Genomic DNA, 18,958 nt, shown 5'->3' with positions numbered 1-18,958 from the left:
TGATGACAGGGCATGGACTCCATTGCCTTCTGGTCTGAGTTGAGATGGCTGCTCATAGGTAACTGATCACATAACTGATCATACTGCAAGAAGTATAGGAAATGATAAACATACCCTAGATTTTGCAACTGACAGTCTGAAGAGTTGCAGGAACATGTGACTAGTAGTCTGTTATGGGGACTTAGTAAAAGGAGGGATAAAATGCTGTATTCATCTTTGATAACTGTTGATTTTCTCATAAACTCTTCTAGCTGTTGCTTTTTCCCCATATTTCCGTCCCCTACCTGCGCTGTTCTCTGTTTCCTATTTATACAGTTGAAACTTAAATTGGCTTGTGTGATGGACTGCAGAGGAACTCTTTTATCTTTATAGCATGCAGCCTAAATCCATAAACCTTGGAGAAAGCGGGCCAGCAGATCTTCTCCCTGTTGGCCCTTTCCATGCAGAAAAGGGCCAATGGGCCGTGAATTCCCAAATCACCCATTATGCCCCTAGGTCAGGACCTAGTCAGATCCAACATACTACTGCAAAAAGCACAATGGAAGAGGAGACTGGAAAGAAGACATTAGTAACTCAGGGCGCCTCTTGTCTGCACTTTCATCATTCCATCCACATGCACAAACTTAGAGCACACAAGGATATCAGCCATCAAAAACAGTCCCCACAAACGACCCTGAAATGATTCACAGGTTATTTGTGGTTCCCTGCTGCTTTGGCAGTTCCTCCTCAGCAGACAATAACTCTTTTAATAGATTCACACAGAGACAGAAAAGAGACAGTAATAAAGGAAACTGGCTCAGGGTATCTGTCATTATCAACCACTGAACAAAGATACCTGTAGTTCAGTAATCTCTGATTTGACCCATTTGGTAGTGTGAAGATTCTCACTGCTTTAGTGAGAATCTGTGCTTTAGTGAGAACAGTGCTTTAGGCCTAAATTTCTGTTAATTCTGTTTCCTGCTAGCTGTACTCAACAGAAGCTGAGGGGAGTCAAAGCAAGACAGAAAATGGAATTTTAAATGCTCTCATAAAATGGAATTTTTATGCAGAGAAACAAATTTAGTCAAAATTAACTCATCAAAGTCCTTGCTGAAGTCTTTTTATACTAGAAATACAGAGAAAACATGATTTCCCATTGGACACATGCATGAAGAATATTGGCAGATACTACTGGCGAAATTAGAAAAAAAAAAAAAGCAAAAAGGCAAATGAGCAATGTAAGTCACAACATACTAGGTACTGTCTTCCTCCATGTATATACTTTTATTCTGTGCAAATGTGCATAGACCAAAGAATAATATGTTAGCGTACAGAGTTCATTTAAATTTCTGAAGATAGAAGTCTTTAAAGAAGGAAGAGGGGAACCAGGCAAAAGCACATTGCTGACATGCCTGTGGCTGTGGAGCCAGAGCCGATGCCAAGAAAGGTAGTCTTGGGTAAAGTCTAATTCTCTATTTCCTTAAGTAGAGCTTTCTCCAAGTTTGGAAACACTCCTTTTCAGAAACCAAGGTCTAGAATAAAGTAGAGTGTAGGTGAAATCTTTTCAGAAATCTCACTGATGTAGGCTACAGTTACACTATGAGAAATCTTGAGAAATTTCTCCTTGGGAAGACAGGCTCAGGCTAGATTGAAGCTCAAGACAGGCAGAGGATTTATTCTAATTGATCAGAGATCTAGATACTCCAGGTGGTAATGAACTGGAGAGGAAAAATCCCACTGATTGCTGCATAGCTGCTCATGCAAGTATGGATCCCTACAGGTCCCTTCCAACCTCAACCGTTCTGTGAAATGTTCACAATATTTAACACAGAGGCATTTGGTTCACTGTCTGGCAACTCTTTAAATCAAGAGCTCAATGCTCATTTCCTTGACTAAATGATGCTCATTTTTATTCTACCACAGAATACAGAAAATCCTAGGGGACTGTAAGAAAATTAAGGTAGTATTAATATTAAAAAGCACTAGGAGGCCAATTGGATAATGTTAGGCTGGCACACCTGATATCAGTCCTGGGCATGGAAACATTTACAAGTAAAAAGAATATAGAAGAGTAAGAAAAGAAGTCCAAACAGCATAGTTTCATACAAAACAAAAAAAATGATAGCGAGCTGGATTTCATTCTCTGAGAAGACATAAAAATTCGTAAAGATTATTGCAGAGCTGTGAGAAATGTCAAAATTGGAATGCATAGTTCTAGAAATTATTTTTCAAAAAGGATGATGCAGATCTGAACCTTTAGAGAAAATTATTCGAAGTGGGAGACATAGTACAACTTGTTTATCATCTTAAAAATCTAAGCTGTAAGTTTATTAAATGGTGTAAAAAAAACCATTTTAATCTAGTATATAAAGTCATAGCAAAATAGTGGTTGACAACTGAAACTAAACAAATTCAAATAGAAAATAAAGCACAATTTTTTAACAGGTAAGAGACATTTCATTTGAAAGCATTAACAGGAACCAACATATAAAGACAGGTAGAGAAAACTGAAAAAGATACAGTTCAAAAACATACTTTACAGTATAATTACAGCTTCTGCCTAAAAAACTTACAGTTGTGTATTCTTTAACCTAGTACAAACATCCCTCATCTCAACTTGGATCATCTAACAAGAGTCTCCAACAACAGCTGGTATTAGATTAGCAAGCAATTTGTAGGACAAATGGTGGAAAACAATGGTTACTAATCCACTACTTTTCATAATGCTTTCAAGATAACAATAATGGATTCTGAAATAAAATCGTAAGAGAGATGCCCTCTCTCTGAAATAATTCATTGTTAATATATTATGTGACCTATAAGGCAAAATCTTAACCAAGACTAAGACACCATCTTATAACATTTGGACTTTTCTACACAATTTAGCTACCCTATGGAAAGGGCAGAATCAGATGAGCTAAAATGTTCTGAACTTGGAACAGGAAGCCAGCCTTAATTATCTTCACTGTTATTAATACAGATCTCTCAGCAGACCTCTTCTGCCTCCAAGTACTTTTTCTGCTTCTCCTGACTCTGGATCTAAACAAACGAAAACACCACAGTGTTGGCCCACAAAGATCCTCAAAGCTCTTGTCCTCCTCTTCTCCTCATCTCATTTGCCTGACTGTAGTAAAAAAATGTCATTAATGTCTTATTATCTTTAATGCTTATTCTCAACTCCAAGTCTTTTGAGTTGCATTCTGAAAAAATGTGACATCTACAGCAGGAAAGTGGAAGAGCTGCAGTGGTCCCTCAACCACTAAGATTTTGAACAGGTCCAGAAGACTGCATGGCTGGCAAATCAGTTTTGCATGACCTTAATCAAGACCAGCAGGTGGAAGCAGTGAGATTCCTGAGAGGACAAACGGTTCACAGTTCAGCTCTAGAAAGCATTTAAAATGAGCAATCTTTTGGGGATTACATACAATTACAATTAGAATAGCATACTGTCATGTGAAAATGAAGCTTACTTATTCACATGGAGTATAATCTGTAAATATCAGGCAAAGGAGCTATCCATCTATATACAAAGGATGAATGAAGGAAGGCTAAGAGCACAGATCTGTGTTCACAGTCTACACAAAATCTTGGCTCCCGTGGATTAGGACAAGCATCTCCAACAGGAAAAACCCAAAAGTTCTTTTATACTTGGAAATTTGATTCAAATACGCAGTGATGTGATATAAACTAGAGCAACTATACAAGAGGGGCAACAGACTCTAAAAAGAGGACATTTTAGTTACAATTTTTAATTCTGTTCTATGCCCTCTTATTTATTTACTTCCTTTTATGCTTTTTATAGTCTAATTCTTGAGCTGCTATATTTCTTTTTCATTAGATTTGAGTAAATTGAGTCTAAACTGACTGGCAAACTTTTCTTTCCAGTGACTCCACTAGGATAAGCAAAAGTGAGCATACTGGTGCACGTAAGTAAGCATATGCTGCCTTGTCTTAACAACTCCGGCCATTTTTCCCAATAACTGCGTTTCACCAGCAAACAGAGTGAAAACTGAATGGCAAGGTCTTTTAACCTACGCTGAGTGCCAAAACACGTGCTTTACCAAAAGCTATTTATAATTCTCTTTCACTTCCAAAGATATGTTGCCGCTCCTGGAGGCTGAAGACTGCTGCTAACAGTAGAAGCCATGACTAGTGGCTATTTTCAGGCCCGAACTTCTCAGCTGCATAATATCGAACACATCACTGATCTATGCATCTGTTTCAGCAGTTGCAAAACAGGAGTAAGAGCCCTCAGTCGCACTCACACCCTAGTTTACAGGGATGAAGAAAATCAGTTGTTATTTGAAATGTTTCAGTACCACTGGCTTGAAGTGGCTACAGAAGGAAAGGAAAATAAAATTAATTTGCTGATGGTTCATCAATAATTACCTGTGTTGCCTCCCAGCCCCACTGCCTGTACTTGGGATCATGTGTGAATCTCCACATATACCAGTAAGTCTCAATAACCTCTGGTCTTAGGATGTAATACTTTTCATTCTGTCGTACTGCCACTGCTTCAACACCACCATCAAATTTGAATGCTTCTGGACCCAGCTTTAATGCTGCAGAGGAAAGAAAGACACATACAAAAAAAAAGGAAAACATAAATCCTCACAAAACTTTTGCAGGAAGAGAAGAGAGGAGGTGCAAAGCAGTGGTACCTTAAGTATATGAGGAAAGCAGAAACTAGCTTTTATTTAGGTTGTCTCATAAATATGTCTCACAATATTCCCCATTGTTGAGGCTTATATTTTTTCATATGCATAATCAAACCAATAACCTATCTTGCCAGAAATATAGTAATCCTCTCGAAAATTAACAAAATACTAATAATACAAACACATTGATATATTCAATTATATAGTAAAATTAAAGTGACTGACATTAGTTCATTGTATGAACAACAACAACCAAAAACACAAGGTCAGAGGTTTTAATGTCCTTAGTGTCCTAGTTCAACAGAGAAAATCTTAGAACAAAAACAGACATTGCCATGACAAACAACCTGCATCTCACTCAAACTCTCTTGGTTTAAGAAAATTAAGTTAGGTAACCACAACTACTGTGCTTTGTAATGTGATCCTTAAATGACGGTAGGCAACAAAAACTTAGTCAGGCCTAAAAATCTCTAACTATGAGATTCACCATTTCTGCCTTCTGGCAAAATCTCTGGAAGACTGTACAAAAAAAGGAGGTATCTGTAGAAATACTATCTATAATATGAAGAGGCAGGGCCGGAGACAGTATCCTTCTGTCTTTAATCACAGAGATGCCCATAATTCCTCAGATTTCACATAAATCATGCATACTAATTACTACTGCACCCAACCCATTGCTTTAGCAGAAAATTTAAAAGGGGTTGAACTTTCAAGCTACGCTTAAGCTTTGAAAAGTATCAAACAGATTAATCATGTATTTCCTAAGGGCTAGTGGCTCAAATTAACCATGGTCTCATAAGTCTGAAAGAAGAACCTTAGAATATTATAATTAAAAATATAAGAACCACCTACTGTGCGCCCCAGCAGAAAACCTCCCAAAAAACTATTTTTTTTCTTTTTGTTCCAAGAGAGTGGGGTTCTGCACATAAACAGAGAAACAAAAGAATATGCTTTAGATGTGTACTTGGTAGGAAAACCCCATGAGGAAATGTCTATGATGTGTATTTGAAAATGCATGCTTTTACCCATTTCACTGAAAATGATTATAAATATTTCTGGGAAGTATTAATATCTTCTGGGAAATATTTCCCAGAAGAAACTTAAGAATAGCCATATTGGTATAACTGATCGTTCTGTCTAGTCCAGTATAATTTCTTCAACAGCAGTCAAAATAAGTTTAGGGAAGAGTAAGAAGCAGATAAGCACCCATCGCATCACATAACACCTTTCCAGATCCTCCACCAGTCTCATTATCAGCTGAAGGGTTCTCCAAACCTAAAGTACATTTTTTACATAGTCAGTAATTCTTAATGGATTTCTTTTTCAAGTACTTAATTTGGCATTCCCTTATGCATGCAAAACTTAAGCATCCAAAATATTCACTGGTACAGTTTCACATCTCTACTACCTCTTCTGCGTAGAACTTTTTTTTTTTTTTTGGAGGGGGAGGTTAATTTCTGTTTAGTGCCTACTAGACTAGCAGTCTCCAGCTCTATGTTGAAGAGAGTGAACAAGTGATCCCTGCTCAGCCTCTCCAACCCCTTTATGCCTTTGCAAACCTCTGTTATATTCTATGAAAATTAACTCTTTTCCAGCCTGCAGAACACTAGCCAAATCAGTTGTTCCTTGCATGGAAGCAGTTCATTAAGGCCCTCCTCTGCACCTCTTCCAATTCTGCTATATTCTTTTTGAAAAATGAGGACCAACCTGAACATAGCACTAAGGGTGTGGGTAAATCATGGATTAACAGCAGTATAATCATGCCTTCTATTTTGGTCTTTCGCCTTTTGTTTATTCTGACTGCTACCGAGCTATTTTCATAATCTCAAGAGCTCTTTCCTCGGTTGTATTAGTCAGTTAAGAGCTCATCATTATATATGTCAGGTTTACTGACATATTACTCAGCTTCATAAGGTTCTCCTGTATTTTTTATTTTTCTTTCATCTTTGCTACCATGAATTGTGGGTTTTTTTTTTTCCTCATTACTATCATCAGCAGAACACTCACCTCACTGTTCATGCCCTTTTCCTGATCATTTATGAATATACTAACCACCACTGATTAACCATCTTCCATTGCAAGAGTTAACTATTTATCCCTACCTTATTTGTTAAACACAAATTCTTTCCAAAAAATCTATGCAAGTATTGTCAAATACTACACTACGTGCAATTCCCTTGAAAGTCTTTGACAAAGAACTTGCGAAAAAGCCTTTTGGAGGTCAAGTAATCTGTATGACTTGGAACACTCTTTTCCCCCAAAATAGTTGTATTTCATGCAGGTCTAGTGATGCCTCACAAACAGAAACTGCTACACCTTCTGCTTTGAAGCATGACGGTGCATTAAATCTTTAACCCTTTATATCTACTTCTAGTGTAGATGGAACATTGTGTGGCAAGTACACCAAAAAATTACACCATGGCATAACCAGAGGATGTGTGAGCCCTGCAGCGTGACAACCACACTGGAATTTTTGTGTGGAATCAGGACTGCATTATCATTATCACAGCATGCCATTATTACAGAGATGGTCTAGCTAAGCTCATACAAAACTTGAGGAAGAGACCCTCCAAAATATCTGGAGAGAGGAGGTTTGAGGCTCCCTAAACTACTCCATCAATGTACAAAGTCATTTTATACTTCCTTAGAAAACAAGTAGTTATTTCTATCATCTGTGCCCATTTAAACTGCTTTACTGTGAGTCTTTGGACAGAGACAGCATCTGCTCACCCTTTGACAATGCCTGAGCTGAAACCTCATTCATCTGTTCTTTTTCTGCACTGGAATTGTCACGTGTGTAAGACCAGCTAATATTGTACCCAGATTCTGATAACAGTTCTTATCGGAAGCTTTAAAGATTTGCAGTGAATTTCTATTAAAAAATAATTTGTCTGTGAATGATACTTATTTTACATACTATCATCTAATGACTGGAAAAATTCTTATGTATAAGGGTTTGTATGTTTTACTTAAAATTCTATGGACTGTGAATCAGGATAATTAGTTATTAATCTAACTTATCTGATACCTATGACAGATAGTTCTTCAGATTAATTTATTACTGGTATTTCTGGCTCAGTTTCTTTGGACATCTTTTTTTCATCACCATTTTTTCATTACCATCCATGAATATCACGTTACTTTTTTTTTATGCCTTTCCCGTTTTCTCATTGGTGCACATTAAGGATATAAAACAGAAAACTAGTACGCTAGTAACTAGACAAGTCCAAGATTTGCAATCTACATGGGAGTTTAAACTTTGATAAATCTTGCACTATAAGTACACAAAACTAGCATCTTTCGTCCTTACCGTTGACAGCAATATTTCTTGGGCTACGCCAGTACTTGGGCGTGCAGACCAAAGCATGCCCCATATCTTTAGTTCCTTCAGTTTTCTCTCCATATAACACAGTTTGTAGGACTACAGATAAATCTCAAAATCTTCTGTCATACAACTGCAGCCTTCGGATAACTGCAGTAACAGTCTAATGAACAGGTTACAGCATAGAGAAAAAAAATGCAGCATGGAAAGCAGTTGCATATGGAAATACGCTGAAACTTTCATCCGCCATGTAGGTGACAGCTGCCATGTAGACAGACTGCAGTCCATTTAGGCCATGCAACTTGCTTCCTTTAAAAATAACGTCCATAGGACAGCAAAGCCTCAGCAAAACCAGATGTACCACTCAAAGGATTAAGTCTGGAAGTGATTTGTTCCCAGCAAATGAAAGCGTTTAGACTTAGTTTAGCCATCCCTAGATAAAGAAGTCGAACTAAACCTAAAAGGTGATCATGGTCAGTTTTCTTATCAAAAAAGAATAAACTGAATTTTAAATTGCTGCGTGTCTACCGCAAAATGTAAATATCTACTGTTAGATGTTTTCACTGACATACTGAATGAAGTACCCTTAAATTCCAGACACCAAAGTCTTTCTCCTCTTTGAAGAGTTGGGATTATCTCCAGCATCACTAACCTGAACTGAGCCTATGTATGAACACATATACACCCTGTAAGTCCAAAATGGGTTATCATCCCTTCCCATATCTACTCCTGAAAAAAAATCACATCCTAATGCTGACTGGTCCTGACCAAGCAACTACCAGTGATAATGGGTCACGAAACAAAAATTGAGTATTGTAGGTTGAGACAGAATATCTTTTGTTTGATCTGCAAGAGACACAGGTGCATAAAGCTGTGGCATCTCTAAGGCAGCCTCACAGATCTGAGACTTGCCTTATTCATAGGTTGGGAGGCTTGACATACGATCATTCCAACAACAAACCTTACAAAAGGTGATGGCATGATGAAAGTGAAAGTTGCCTCACTTTCAATAGTGTTGAGAAATGCCGAAAAATACTCAGTCTTTTACCTGTAGTGATGGTAATAATGCCATAAATAATTTGTAGCAAAAGAAATACCTTTTCTTTATCAATCTGGGAACTCTAAATGAAATACTTGAGTTGGGGAACATGTTAGAAGATGCCTGGGAGCACTACATCCCAGTTAAACTTGTGGGGGATTCCTGTAGTACACAGTACTCTTCCATCTGTTACTGCTGGAAAAAAAAAAAACAAACCAGATGGCAACGGAATATTTGACAGAAATCAGAGAGGGGACAAGGATTCATATATCCTGTCTCTCTCATCTCAAGGATTTCTGAGGCCAGCAGCAGAAACAACGACATCCACTGGACCATAGAGATGGTCTTAGATCCGATGACAGTCTGGGCAATCGTATTTCAACAGATGACTACTCACACTGATTGTGATTACAGCAGTCCAAAAGGTAAGTAAACAAAAAAAAAGACCAAAGAAAGGTCTCGTTTTTCTGAAGAAATATGAAGCCACCGTAAATGCTCTGTTGCATACAGGGTGACTGAGTTTGCCTAAAGACATAGGATCCTGCATGAGGGAGGGAAGCAACTGAGCAGAAGGTATTACTGCTTTAAAAAAATGTATAGATAAAAAGCCTTAAGCCAACAAGGATCATGGCATAAAATCACCTAAAGGTTGAACAGATATGTTGACTGTCATTGCATGCAAGAGCATTTTGCTGGTACACTGGTAAAAAATGCCCAGAGTAAAAGTACTCAAGTGGAATGTATCTAGAATAACACAGTCCAAAATTGGCCCTAAAATTGTTAAGTTTCTGTTTGCGAGAACTACTTCCACTTGAATATAAGATTTAAAACAATAATTTCAGGAAATGTTATTCCACTACATTTATGTTAATGGTGTTCTAAGCAGAAATAGGAGCAAATCCAGTATTTAGTTTGCTTGATACTTTCAGTATTATATTTTTTTTTGAAACAAGCTTTCATATCTCAATATTTGCAATAGGTTGCCAACATTTGGGCATTCTTTTCCATTTCCAGAAATGTTGTTTTTCTGTGAAATTTCATTTCAATTTTGCTGGCCCTCAACCTCTTAAAATAGCAATTTTTCTTTTTTCATGCTCAGTCTTTAAGGAAATTTAGATAGGAAATATTCATAAAGTAATAATTTGACATTAAAATCTGTAAGACTGTACTAATATTTATTATGACTAACCCTTAAAAGAATAGGAAAAAATAAGCTCTGATTCTACCTGAAGACAGCTTTCTATCCTGAAGATAAAGACTAAGCATATGGCTGTCTCCTCTGGTGACACTATGCAGGGTAGAAGTTCTCCTACATCTATACGAGAGTGAGAAGACCAGGTTCTCCCCTTCTGCTGACTGAATCATAAATCTAGCAGCTAAACCAGGATGACTATCTGCACCAGAAAGAGAGCCCTTTTCAACAATTAGCTAGTTCTCTCACATAAGCATGAAACTCTGCATCAAAACCTGATGCTAATGCCCAACAAGGAGATCGATATTTTGCATATTTATTTTCTTTGGGAAAAAAAACCTAAAAAAAAAAAAAAAAAAAAAAAAGAACAGCCGAGATAAAAAATCTGTATTACTGAGTCGGCATGACTGTGAAGAAGAAAACTAGGACATTCCCAATTTAGAGCTGTCTGTACAAATCTCAGTCTGTTTCTGGCATGTGCATTATTATACAGTCTTTAAATATGAAATTGAAATTTATATCCCCCTGGTTTTTGACTTATTTAGGGTACAGAATAAACACCTAAAGAAATAAAATCAGGGCTGCATAAAAAACAGTAAATGTAGTATTCTTTAAATGTCTGAAACTAAATTTTGATGCATTTCTTTTTTTTACAATGCAGCAATAGTTTTAATATTATTTCCTATCTTTTCCATAAAGCATCCTAATATTATTTTTTCTTCCTTTTTTATGCTGCTGCTAAACAGGTATCCCTCAAAGACCAACAAACCTAATTCTTTAAAATCACAGCTAATGTTACCCTGGTATTATGCAAACTTTGCATGAACCATGAATCCTCTATCTTTGAGAGCTAAAATTCTATTTTTAGCTCTCAATACCTCTACTAGAAAGTTATTTCAGAAGCTCACTTTTCTGATGGCTACTCAAAGTCACTTCTAGTTCCCCATCTACAGTTACTCGGAGCTAGCTTATAAATTCTTGTTCTTGGTACAACTTTGTTGTTTATTATCTTAAAAGAGCCTATTTCTTCTTCAGTGTTTACCCTCTGATATAAATAGCAAATTTATCCCCTTCTTCAACATTATTCTTCTAATCTGGGGAGACCAACCTCTCTTACTTTCCCACTATAAGATAAAAGCTCTATTACTTTAATCATGCTCTTGGTTCTTCTCGGCATTCATTTTGCTTGGAATTCAGATTATACTGGATGACAAATTATACGTGTCTTCTACAGTAGTGTTAATATTCTCTTATCTCTATTGAAAATTCCCAGCTGATACAGATTAGGACTGCACTGACATTTTTCAAAGCCATATGAAATTGCTTCATCATTCCATAAGCAAATTGCATTTTCAGATCTTTTTCTTCCTCTGTTTTCCAACTCGAAAACTTGTAGTTTAGAGAAAAGAAACTTCCTTTTTTCTCTGTTAAAAGCATTATTTCTGATAGCCAAGGTCTCAAGGTCTTCCTGCTTGTTATTCAGAGAGTGATCTGATTTCATAATGCCTTCTGACTTTGCAGCCAAAGTGAGTGTAATCAACACACTCAAACTTTATGCACCAAGATCAGCACTAAAGACATAAAATAAGCCTGGTCCAAAAGACTGTGAACTTGAGAAACTTGCAGCCCAGGAGTAAAGCCTGACATTGCTTCCTTGTCAATCAGGTCTTTGGCCAATTTACAATTCACATACTAATTTCTGTCTTTTCTAGTTTAATTGCACATTGTACTTACCCAGAATGCCCTACTATTAAAAAGAGTATAAATTGTGTTTACAAATCTCTCACTCCACATAACTGCAAGAACAGTTATATTTGAAATGAAAAATATCCGAAAGACAAGAGTATACATTTCTCTCCTTCCTGTACTCACACAGTGTATCACAGCCGACTGATGCAAAGGTAGGCATAAACATCAGGGAAGGAACTATATAAAGTGTAGTTCTTCAACTACTCACCATAACGTAAATCAGAAGCGAATACTTGGAAGTGGGGAAAATAGTGCTTATATAAAAACAGCGCAGGGGAGACAAGAAATAGGTCCATTACAAACCTTTTAAATAATTCCTGTATTTCAACTACTGAAATAGGCAGATTAGCAAAGTGTCTTACTTGTCCTGTCATATGATTCATGACACGTGTGTGCAATTTCAGCTCCAAGTTGCAAATAATGTCCAGCTTTATCATCTCTGGAACCGTCTGCTCCAAGGGCAAACATTCCCCCTGCAAAACAGGTCAAATGGCCCATCTTTCTTTCAAGGTGCCCATTCTTCCATTCCCCAATGAAAGTCAATCCTCCATTGGACTTTCTGATGAGATGCTTTTCTATGGCCTACAAGAAGATTGAGAGAACTTTCAAATAGTGTTTGAAACATAAATCTTACATGTTAACTCTTCTTCAAAGAATAAAAATACTGTTTTCAAAACAAAAATTTTATTCTTCTCCCATGTTTATTTCTGAGCAGCACAGTAACAAACAGTTACATTTAAATAATTTCAATGTACTCCACAAAATATCCTGAATGCTTAATTGTGCTAATTAGGCTTTTTATACTAAAGTCACAACATAAATAACATTGTAATTTTAGCTAAGAATTCAGCTACAAAGCACACATTGTATGGATTAAACAGCTGTTTGGCTACATGCTAAGTCTGAGAAGTATCTATTTGTTCTACACTACTGTCTCCGCATACTCAGAAAATATTCCCATTTCAGTCAGCAATGTATGTTAAGGCAACACCCGTATGCTCAGCCTTTAGCAGAATGAGAGAGAAATGCTCCAGCCCCCTAGCAGCTTTAAAAACTGCAAAAGGAGAGCTAAGGGTCAGGGCAACTGTGCACAAAAAAAAAAAGCACAATTATTTTATAGACTAAGTAACTGTTACTTTTTCTTTGCACAATTGTGGCAATATATCTGCTGCTTGTGATGTGCAACTGGGTATTCTTCCAGCAGTGGGAAGGAAAGCAGTTGATCCAAAGTTTGCAAACCACATGAAGATAGTACATTTATATGTGACAGGATCACAACTTCCCCCAATATTAAATAATGTTTAATGTTAAATAGATTTAACATTAGATAGTTTCTCTTATTGTATAACTAGAATCTTTCCTGCTACAGTTCAAGTCCATTATGGTTATCATATTTATAATACAGACATTATTCCCATCTTCTCCTAGAAATCTATTTTGTACTTCAGCACATAGCTATTCGAGGGGTTCCCACCTTCCCTAAAGTGCAGAATCTATTACTGGTCAGAGTACTCCAACACTGACTGGAATAGAGTATTTAAGTGGGATAAGTGGCATTTGCTGCTTATTTTCCCATCCACACGATCTATTAGAGAAGTGAATTACTGCTCCTCTCCATTATTTTTCAGGTGCTGAAAACAAACTGCACCCCAGAATAGAAGGAGCACAGCTGTATTTTGCACTATAGGTACTAAACACAGATATACGGAGAATATCCAGCCAGGGAATCTCACATAACCAGTTACCTGAGATGGGGAGGTCATGTCTGTCCAGAAAGTTGTGCCTTTGCTATCTACACAGATGGCTACAATACAGACTCAAGTAGTACACAAATTAGTTAGTATACAATTTACAATTCATATGGACAGTGAAATAGCTTTTCCTTCTAAATAAAAAGCAGGGTCTGTCTTTTGTCTTTGTGGCAATGAAATGGACAAATGAAAGCCTTAGAACTTTTTAGTCTAGTCTTTCTTGCACAGCCTGTAAGATCAAGGGGACTGTACCTGCTAGAAGCCAATGAAGTAGCTTACAGAGAGAGGCCTGTACTGATATCAGCAGGGCCCTGTGCCTTACATTAGCTCCAGACTGCGTCATCGTTTTGATAGCAAAGTTTCTCTGCCATCCTCTGGTGACTCAGGTCAACTCAACCACTCTGGCTGAGTGTGTGCATGGGAAGGGGAGGGGAGGGGAGGGGAGGGGAAGGGAAGGGAAGGGAAGGGTGGTCTGCATTGCCACCTCCTCACTAATTCCACCATTTTGGAAAGTGAAGTTTGTGTCTATGGCAGTATCCACTGAGGAGCGCACAGAGATAACCAATAGACAGTTATCTCTGATAGACAACTGATTAACAGCACAAGCCTCATTTGTCCTGAAGGTACTTGTCAGGAAAAGATGGGTACTGCCGTAAACTGCGCTGCTGAAGATGATACTGAAATCTGAAGCATGAGCTCTCTTGATTCAATTATCCTAGACTATGACAATAATTTTTTTATCACATGGTAGACACAAGTTAAGGAACAAGTTGAGAGCAAAGTGTCTTTTTATTATTAGGAGCAAACACACTTTAGAAGGTTTGGATTATTTACTGGAGGAAAACATTTTTGTCTGAAAGTTGTGTAGAATTCCCTTCTCTTTTGAATCATAGCCTATCTTTCTACAATTTCATAACTGTTGAGTATCAAAAAGCTGCAGGAACAGTTTCAGGGGTGCAAAATTATGGTTGACACTAGTGAAGCCAGCAAAAGTCAGATTTATATATTTCTCCATGAGCTATTCCTGCACTCTGTAGTTTCAGGCTACTACTGGAGAATACTGCCTAGCTGCAGTGCCCCTTTTCTGAACAGAGAATATATCTTCTGCACTTGAACATCACTGCTTTGTACAAGGATAGTTTTTGAAATCTGGAAATTAAGTTCTGCTGGCTAGTTAATAACTAAGTACCATCTTAAAAAGGGAGAAAAGGCAGCATACTCAAAAAAAAAAAAAAAAAGCAAGTGTAAACCTCTCAAAATGCTATATTATTTAATAACCTATTGCTTGCTAACTGTATAAAAACAGATAGTTAATATTTACAGCAATTAAGGGGGAATGGCTGGGCACTGCTGGGAACGCTGTTCCTAGCAGATAAGAAAAACTCAAGGAGGTTGGAGCAGACCTGACATTTTTATCCTGGGCTTGATGCATGGTGTCACAAAACACTCTAATAAAATAGCTACTATAAAGCATTCAGCTTGACCATAAATATATATACACTGAAGTAGACACATATACTTAAGCTTGTAAAGAAAACATTCATTTCCCATCATGAAAACACATCATGAAATTAACTGATGAAACAACAGCTTTGATAGCCTGCAAAGTGTCAGAAACAAATCTGAGACATGCAAACAGCATGTTCTTCTTTATCTGACCTTCATACTTTCCATTATTCTATGACTCCAAAAAAAAAAAACAAACCCAAAGAACAGTAGCAGTACTTGCTCTGTTGTAATAGTCAAATACACTGCTGAATCCTTCCTTCAGCTATCTAATGCTCTGAAGAAGCAAAGAATGGAGATAAATTTGTGAATCTGACAGATTAGGTTGCTCAGAAATCAAGGCTGCAGCCAAGAACTTGAGAGGAATAAGCCATAGGAGTCACTTAACCACAAGAATAAAGGAGGCATCCATACTTCCAGCTGTCATGAGAAGAAGATATGACACAAAAAATGGGCTGGCCAGACAGCACTACCAGAGTTCAGTATGACAACACTGGAAGCAAAGCAAGAGGCCCATCCTCAATATTAATCACTACAGAAAAAATTCTCAACAATTTTCTATCTAGCTCTTGGCTGCAGCTGTACGTCTACATACTGAGACATGGAAAAAAATGCACTTCACAGCAAATCACTACATTAATGTTACAGGAGCATTTTGAGGTTGTGGATGCAGAACGTGTTGTATTCTTGTTAAAGTAGAGAATGGCTTGGCTAAGACTTACATGTCATGTTGGAAATTAGGACATCTGAAAAATCTGAAATTAGGACATCTGTCCTCTTTCCTCCTCTTAAAATTTCCAAGAGATGGGATATCACAACCTACTGCAAGACTTAAGAGTGAGAGTGCAATGGTGGTATCTTCCACTCTTCCTCCTGTAATAGCTAAAAGAATTAGGTGTGGTTGAACAGAGAATTATTTTTAAATTTGTGTGCTGAGAACAATTCCAGTTCTGTGCTATGTATGGGAAGAAAGTGTGTTTTACAGCTTTCCCGTTCTGCTTGCATAAATAACATAAAAAGCTTTTGCTCAAAGTTCTCAAAACCAAAGAATAAGAAATGTCAGCTATAAAGGGAGACCTAACTTACGAGCAATAGCAACAGAACAGGATAGGAATGGGCTTTTAAAAATATTTGGGGTATTTAATTGAAAAATTTAGAATGCAATTAACTACAGGCAAATCTTGCTTATTGTTTTTAAACATATTTTCCAATGTCAAGTAGGATTTGAGATAAAAGCAAATCCTGGGGCAGAAGGATCTTCTAGAACGTGTAAATCAGTATAGCTCGTGTAGGTTGATATGTCCAGGTAGAGCTTAGGCGGGAGAAAGCCAAAGAAGAGACCATCTGATGCTTGAACTCCAGGTCTCATCACACTGAGAATGGGAGCAGCTCAGCTTCTCCCTCATATCCACAGTGTCTCCTCCTGGTTCCTTTAAATGTTACTATGGTTCTATTCAGATGCAGAGACGACCTCTTACCTACTTAAAATTGTTTGCAAGAGTAGGCTTACAAGGAAGGGAATGAAAACAAAAGTTCTCTATTCTCTAACATTCAAGTGCCCACAATTTAAGAACTGGAAAGAATATTTCAACAACAAATATAAAGTAGGTTAAACAACTCCTATATTTTAAACCCATAATATCAAATAAATTGTATCAAAGACTACTAGAAGAAAACAACTATCTGAATAGTGTTGTTGACTTTTAGTAAAGCCTATAAAACTAAGGATGTTCAAAATGACTGTGAAACAGTTGACGGTGTAACAGTGTTTTAAAAGGCCATTGAAATAGTCAAAATTAAATAAGCAAATTTATTTAAAATTAAATATTTGATTGTCAAAATAACTCTGATATCCTTAAATGTCTAAAAGGAACTTCCTTGCTTTTGTACAAAATACTTGTCCTAAAGCAAGCACATATGAAGTGGATTAAAAACTGGCTCACTGAAAGAGTTGTAAGTAAAATAAAAAATGCGAAAAAACCTCCTTCCATGAAGATTCTGCAAAGATATTTTTATTCTGTGTTATGCAGCATTTCTATCAATGATCTGCAAGAAAAAAAGTGCTAATATGTTATGTAGATGATAAAGGAAAAGTCAGTCCTGTAAAAATCATTCAGAACAAGTTATAAAATGTGTTTTACATGAACAATTGTCTCTTAATAGAGATAAGTCGAGGTCATACAGCAAGGAATTGGGAATATAAGTCACAGTAGTCAGATAGTGGTAAATCAAAAAGATTATAAACCAACTTCAGAGCATAACCAACTGAAAAATAGATGATAGTGTAATGCAAAGGTTAAAAGTGCAAACACAACCCCTGACTGAGAAACTAGGAACATACTGAGAGCAATCAGGAGATGACACATTAGAGCATTATCAGAACTGTTAGAGAAACACAGTATCCAAGTCTTGTCTCCACGTTGAAGAGCTTAAAAATAATTCAAAATCTGAAAGAACTGTTTTATATTGTGACACAAAAGAAATAATCTGTTTCTCTTCTGGAGAAAAGAACCTTAGCTACTTATCAAACCTCTATTAGTAACTATCTATATGACACAGTTACCTCTTAAAAGCAACTGTTCTTTAATGTGGAAAAGGAAAAATCCAAGTAGCTGAAAGTCAAAGCCATTGAAATTCAGGTCAGAAATAAGATCTATTACAGTTTCAAAGCAGTATGGTCTAGAAATTTCATTTTCTATAGATAGTATATACATATTTTGAGACCTTCAGGAACTGCCATTTTGCTTTAGGAGACTGATACAAACTTGCACCAGAATTAAGCTTTAAAGTTTGCTTTGAGAGAAATATGCTGTGCACGAATAGAGCATGGAACCAGGCAGAACCAAGCACGCATCTGTGCTGAGACAGGATTATACAATCTAATGCCCTACTGCTGTTGGTACTAGACTAGAGTAAAACTAGCTTATTACTCTCCTCATATGCCAGAGTCTTAACCGTAGCACAGGCATATGGGTGCAAGGGAGCCTAATGACAGAGCATGCCTGGGGACGGGGGGGAGGAACTGAGAAATCAACAGTTGGGCAGTATAAAGTTCAGTAAGACTCCTGCCCAAATGTTGTATACAACATCTGAATGTGTTAGAAAATAATTTAAAGAATAAGATATTCCAAAAACTCCACTCCTGGAATGATTCAGAACACTCGCTAAAAATGAATGGATTGTTTTGCACATCGTTGTGTCTCCATGTTATACCCATCTGGACAAGTTGCTTTTAGCACAATAATTTGCATCACAATAACACTTTTTGAAGTGCTCAAGTTAAACTAGTCATGTTCATCACTCTGTTTCTTAAAACTTACATAATCAAAACAACTCCTGTGTCTTCTTTTGTCTCTACTTATCAAAAATGTTTTTTAAGTTCCATTAGGCTGGTAAACTCAATGAATTATAATCACCTCAATTGCGTCGTCATACATTTTTCTTGCCTCCACGTCCGTCTTGTCTGACATAAGCCAGGCTTTCAATAAATATTCATAAAAACTGTCTCCCAGCCCGCCCACAGACGTGTGATCTGCAGAAGAGAAAGAGTGGAAAAAATATTGAAGCTGTTACATAATTTGTAATCGCTACATTATTTGTAATCAAGTTGTTACACCTTGAATTTATTCAAAATTAAACCTGACAGTTTTAAGGTTCACCATTGTAAAAATATCAGTCCTCTAAGCCTGTTTAGTAGGACAACGCTGTACTGTGTACTCCAAACTTCCTTCACATGCTTGGAACCTGGCCCCTAGCAGGCAG

At 37.0% G+C, this 18,958-nt stretch overlaps 1 protein-coding gene across 1 annotated transcript in view; it reads right to left on the bottom strand.

Annotated features, from left to right (window-relative positions):
• The window catches only part of MAN1A2 (mannosidase alpha class 1A member 2), a 139,717-nt gene that overhangs the window by 9,414 nt on the left and 111,345 nt on the right, over positions 1 to 18,958 (bottom strand). The window contains exons 9-11 of the mRNA XM_026054301.1: positions 18,613 to 18,728; positions 12,302 to 12,521; positions 4,369 to 4,541 (exon numbers count right to left, since the gene is read on the bottom strand). Coding sequence (XP_025910086.1) covers positions 4,369 to 4,541; positions 12,302 to 12,521; positions 18,613 to 18,728 — 509 coding nt within the window. The remainder of the gene's footprint in view (positions 1 to 4,368; positions 4,542 to 12,301; positions 12,522 to 18,612; positions 18,729 to 18,958) is intronic.

The sequence above is a fragment of the Nothoprocta perdicaria genome, unplaced genomic scaffold (genome assembly GCF_003342845.1).
Source record: "Nothoprocta perdicaria isolate Ctin4 unplaced genomic scaffold, notPer1 scaffold_120, whole genome shotgun sequence".
Taxonomy (NCBI): Eukaryota; Metazoa; Chordata; class Aves; order Tinamiformes; family Tinamidae; genus Nothoprocta; species Nothoprocta perdicaria.
Note: the sequence above shows the minus strand (reverse complement) of the source record. Positions and strands in the feature narration are given on the sequence as shown.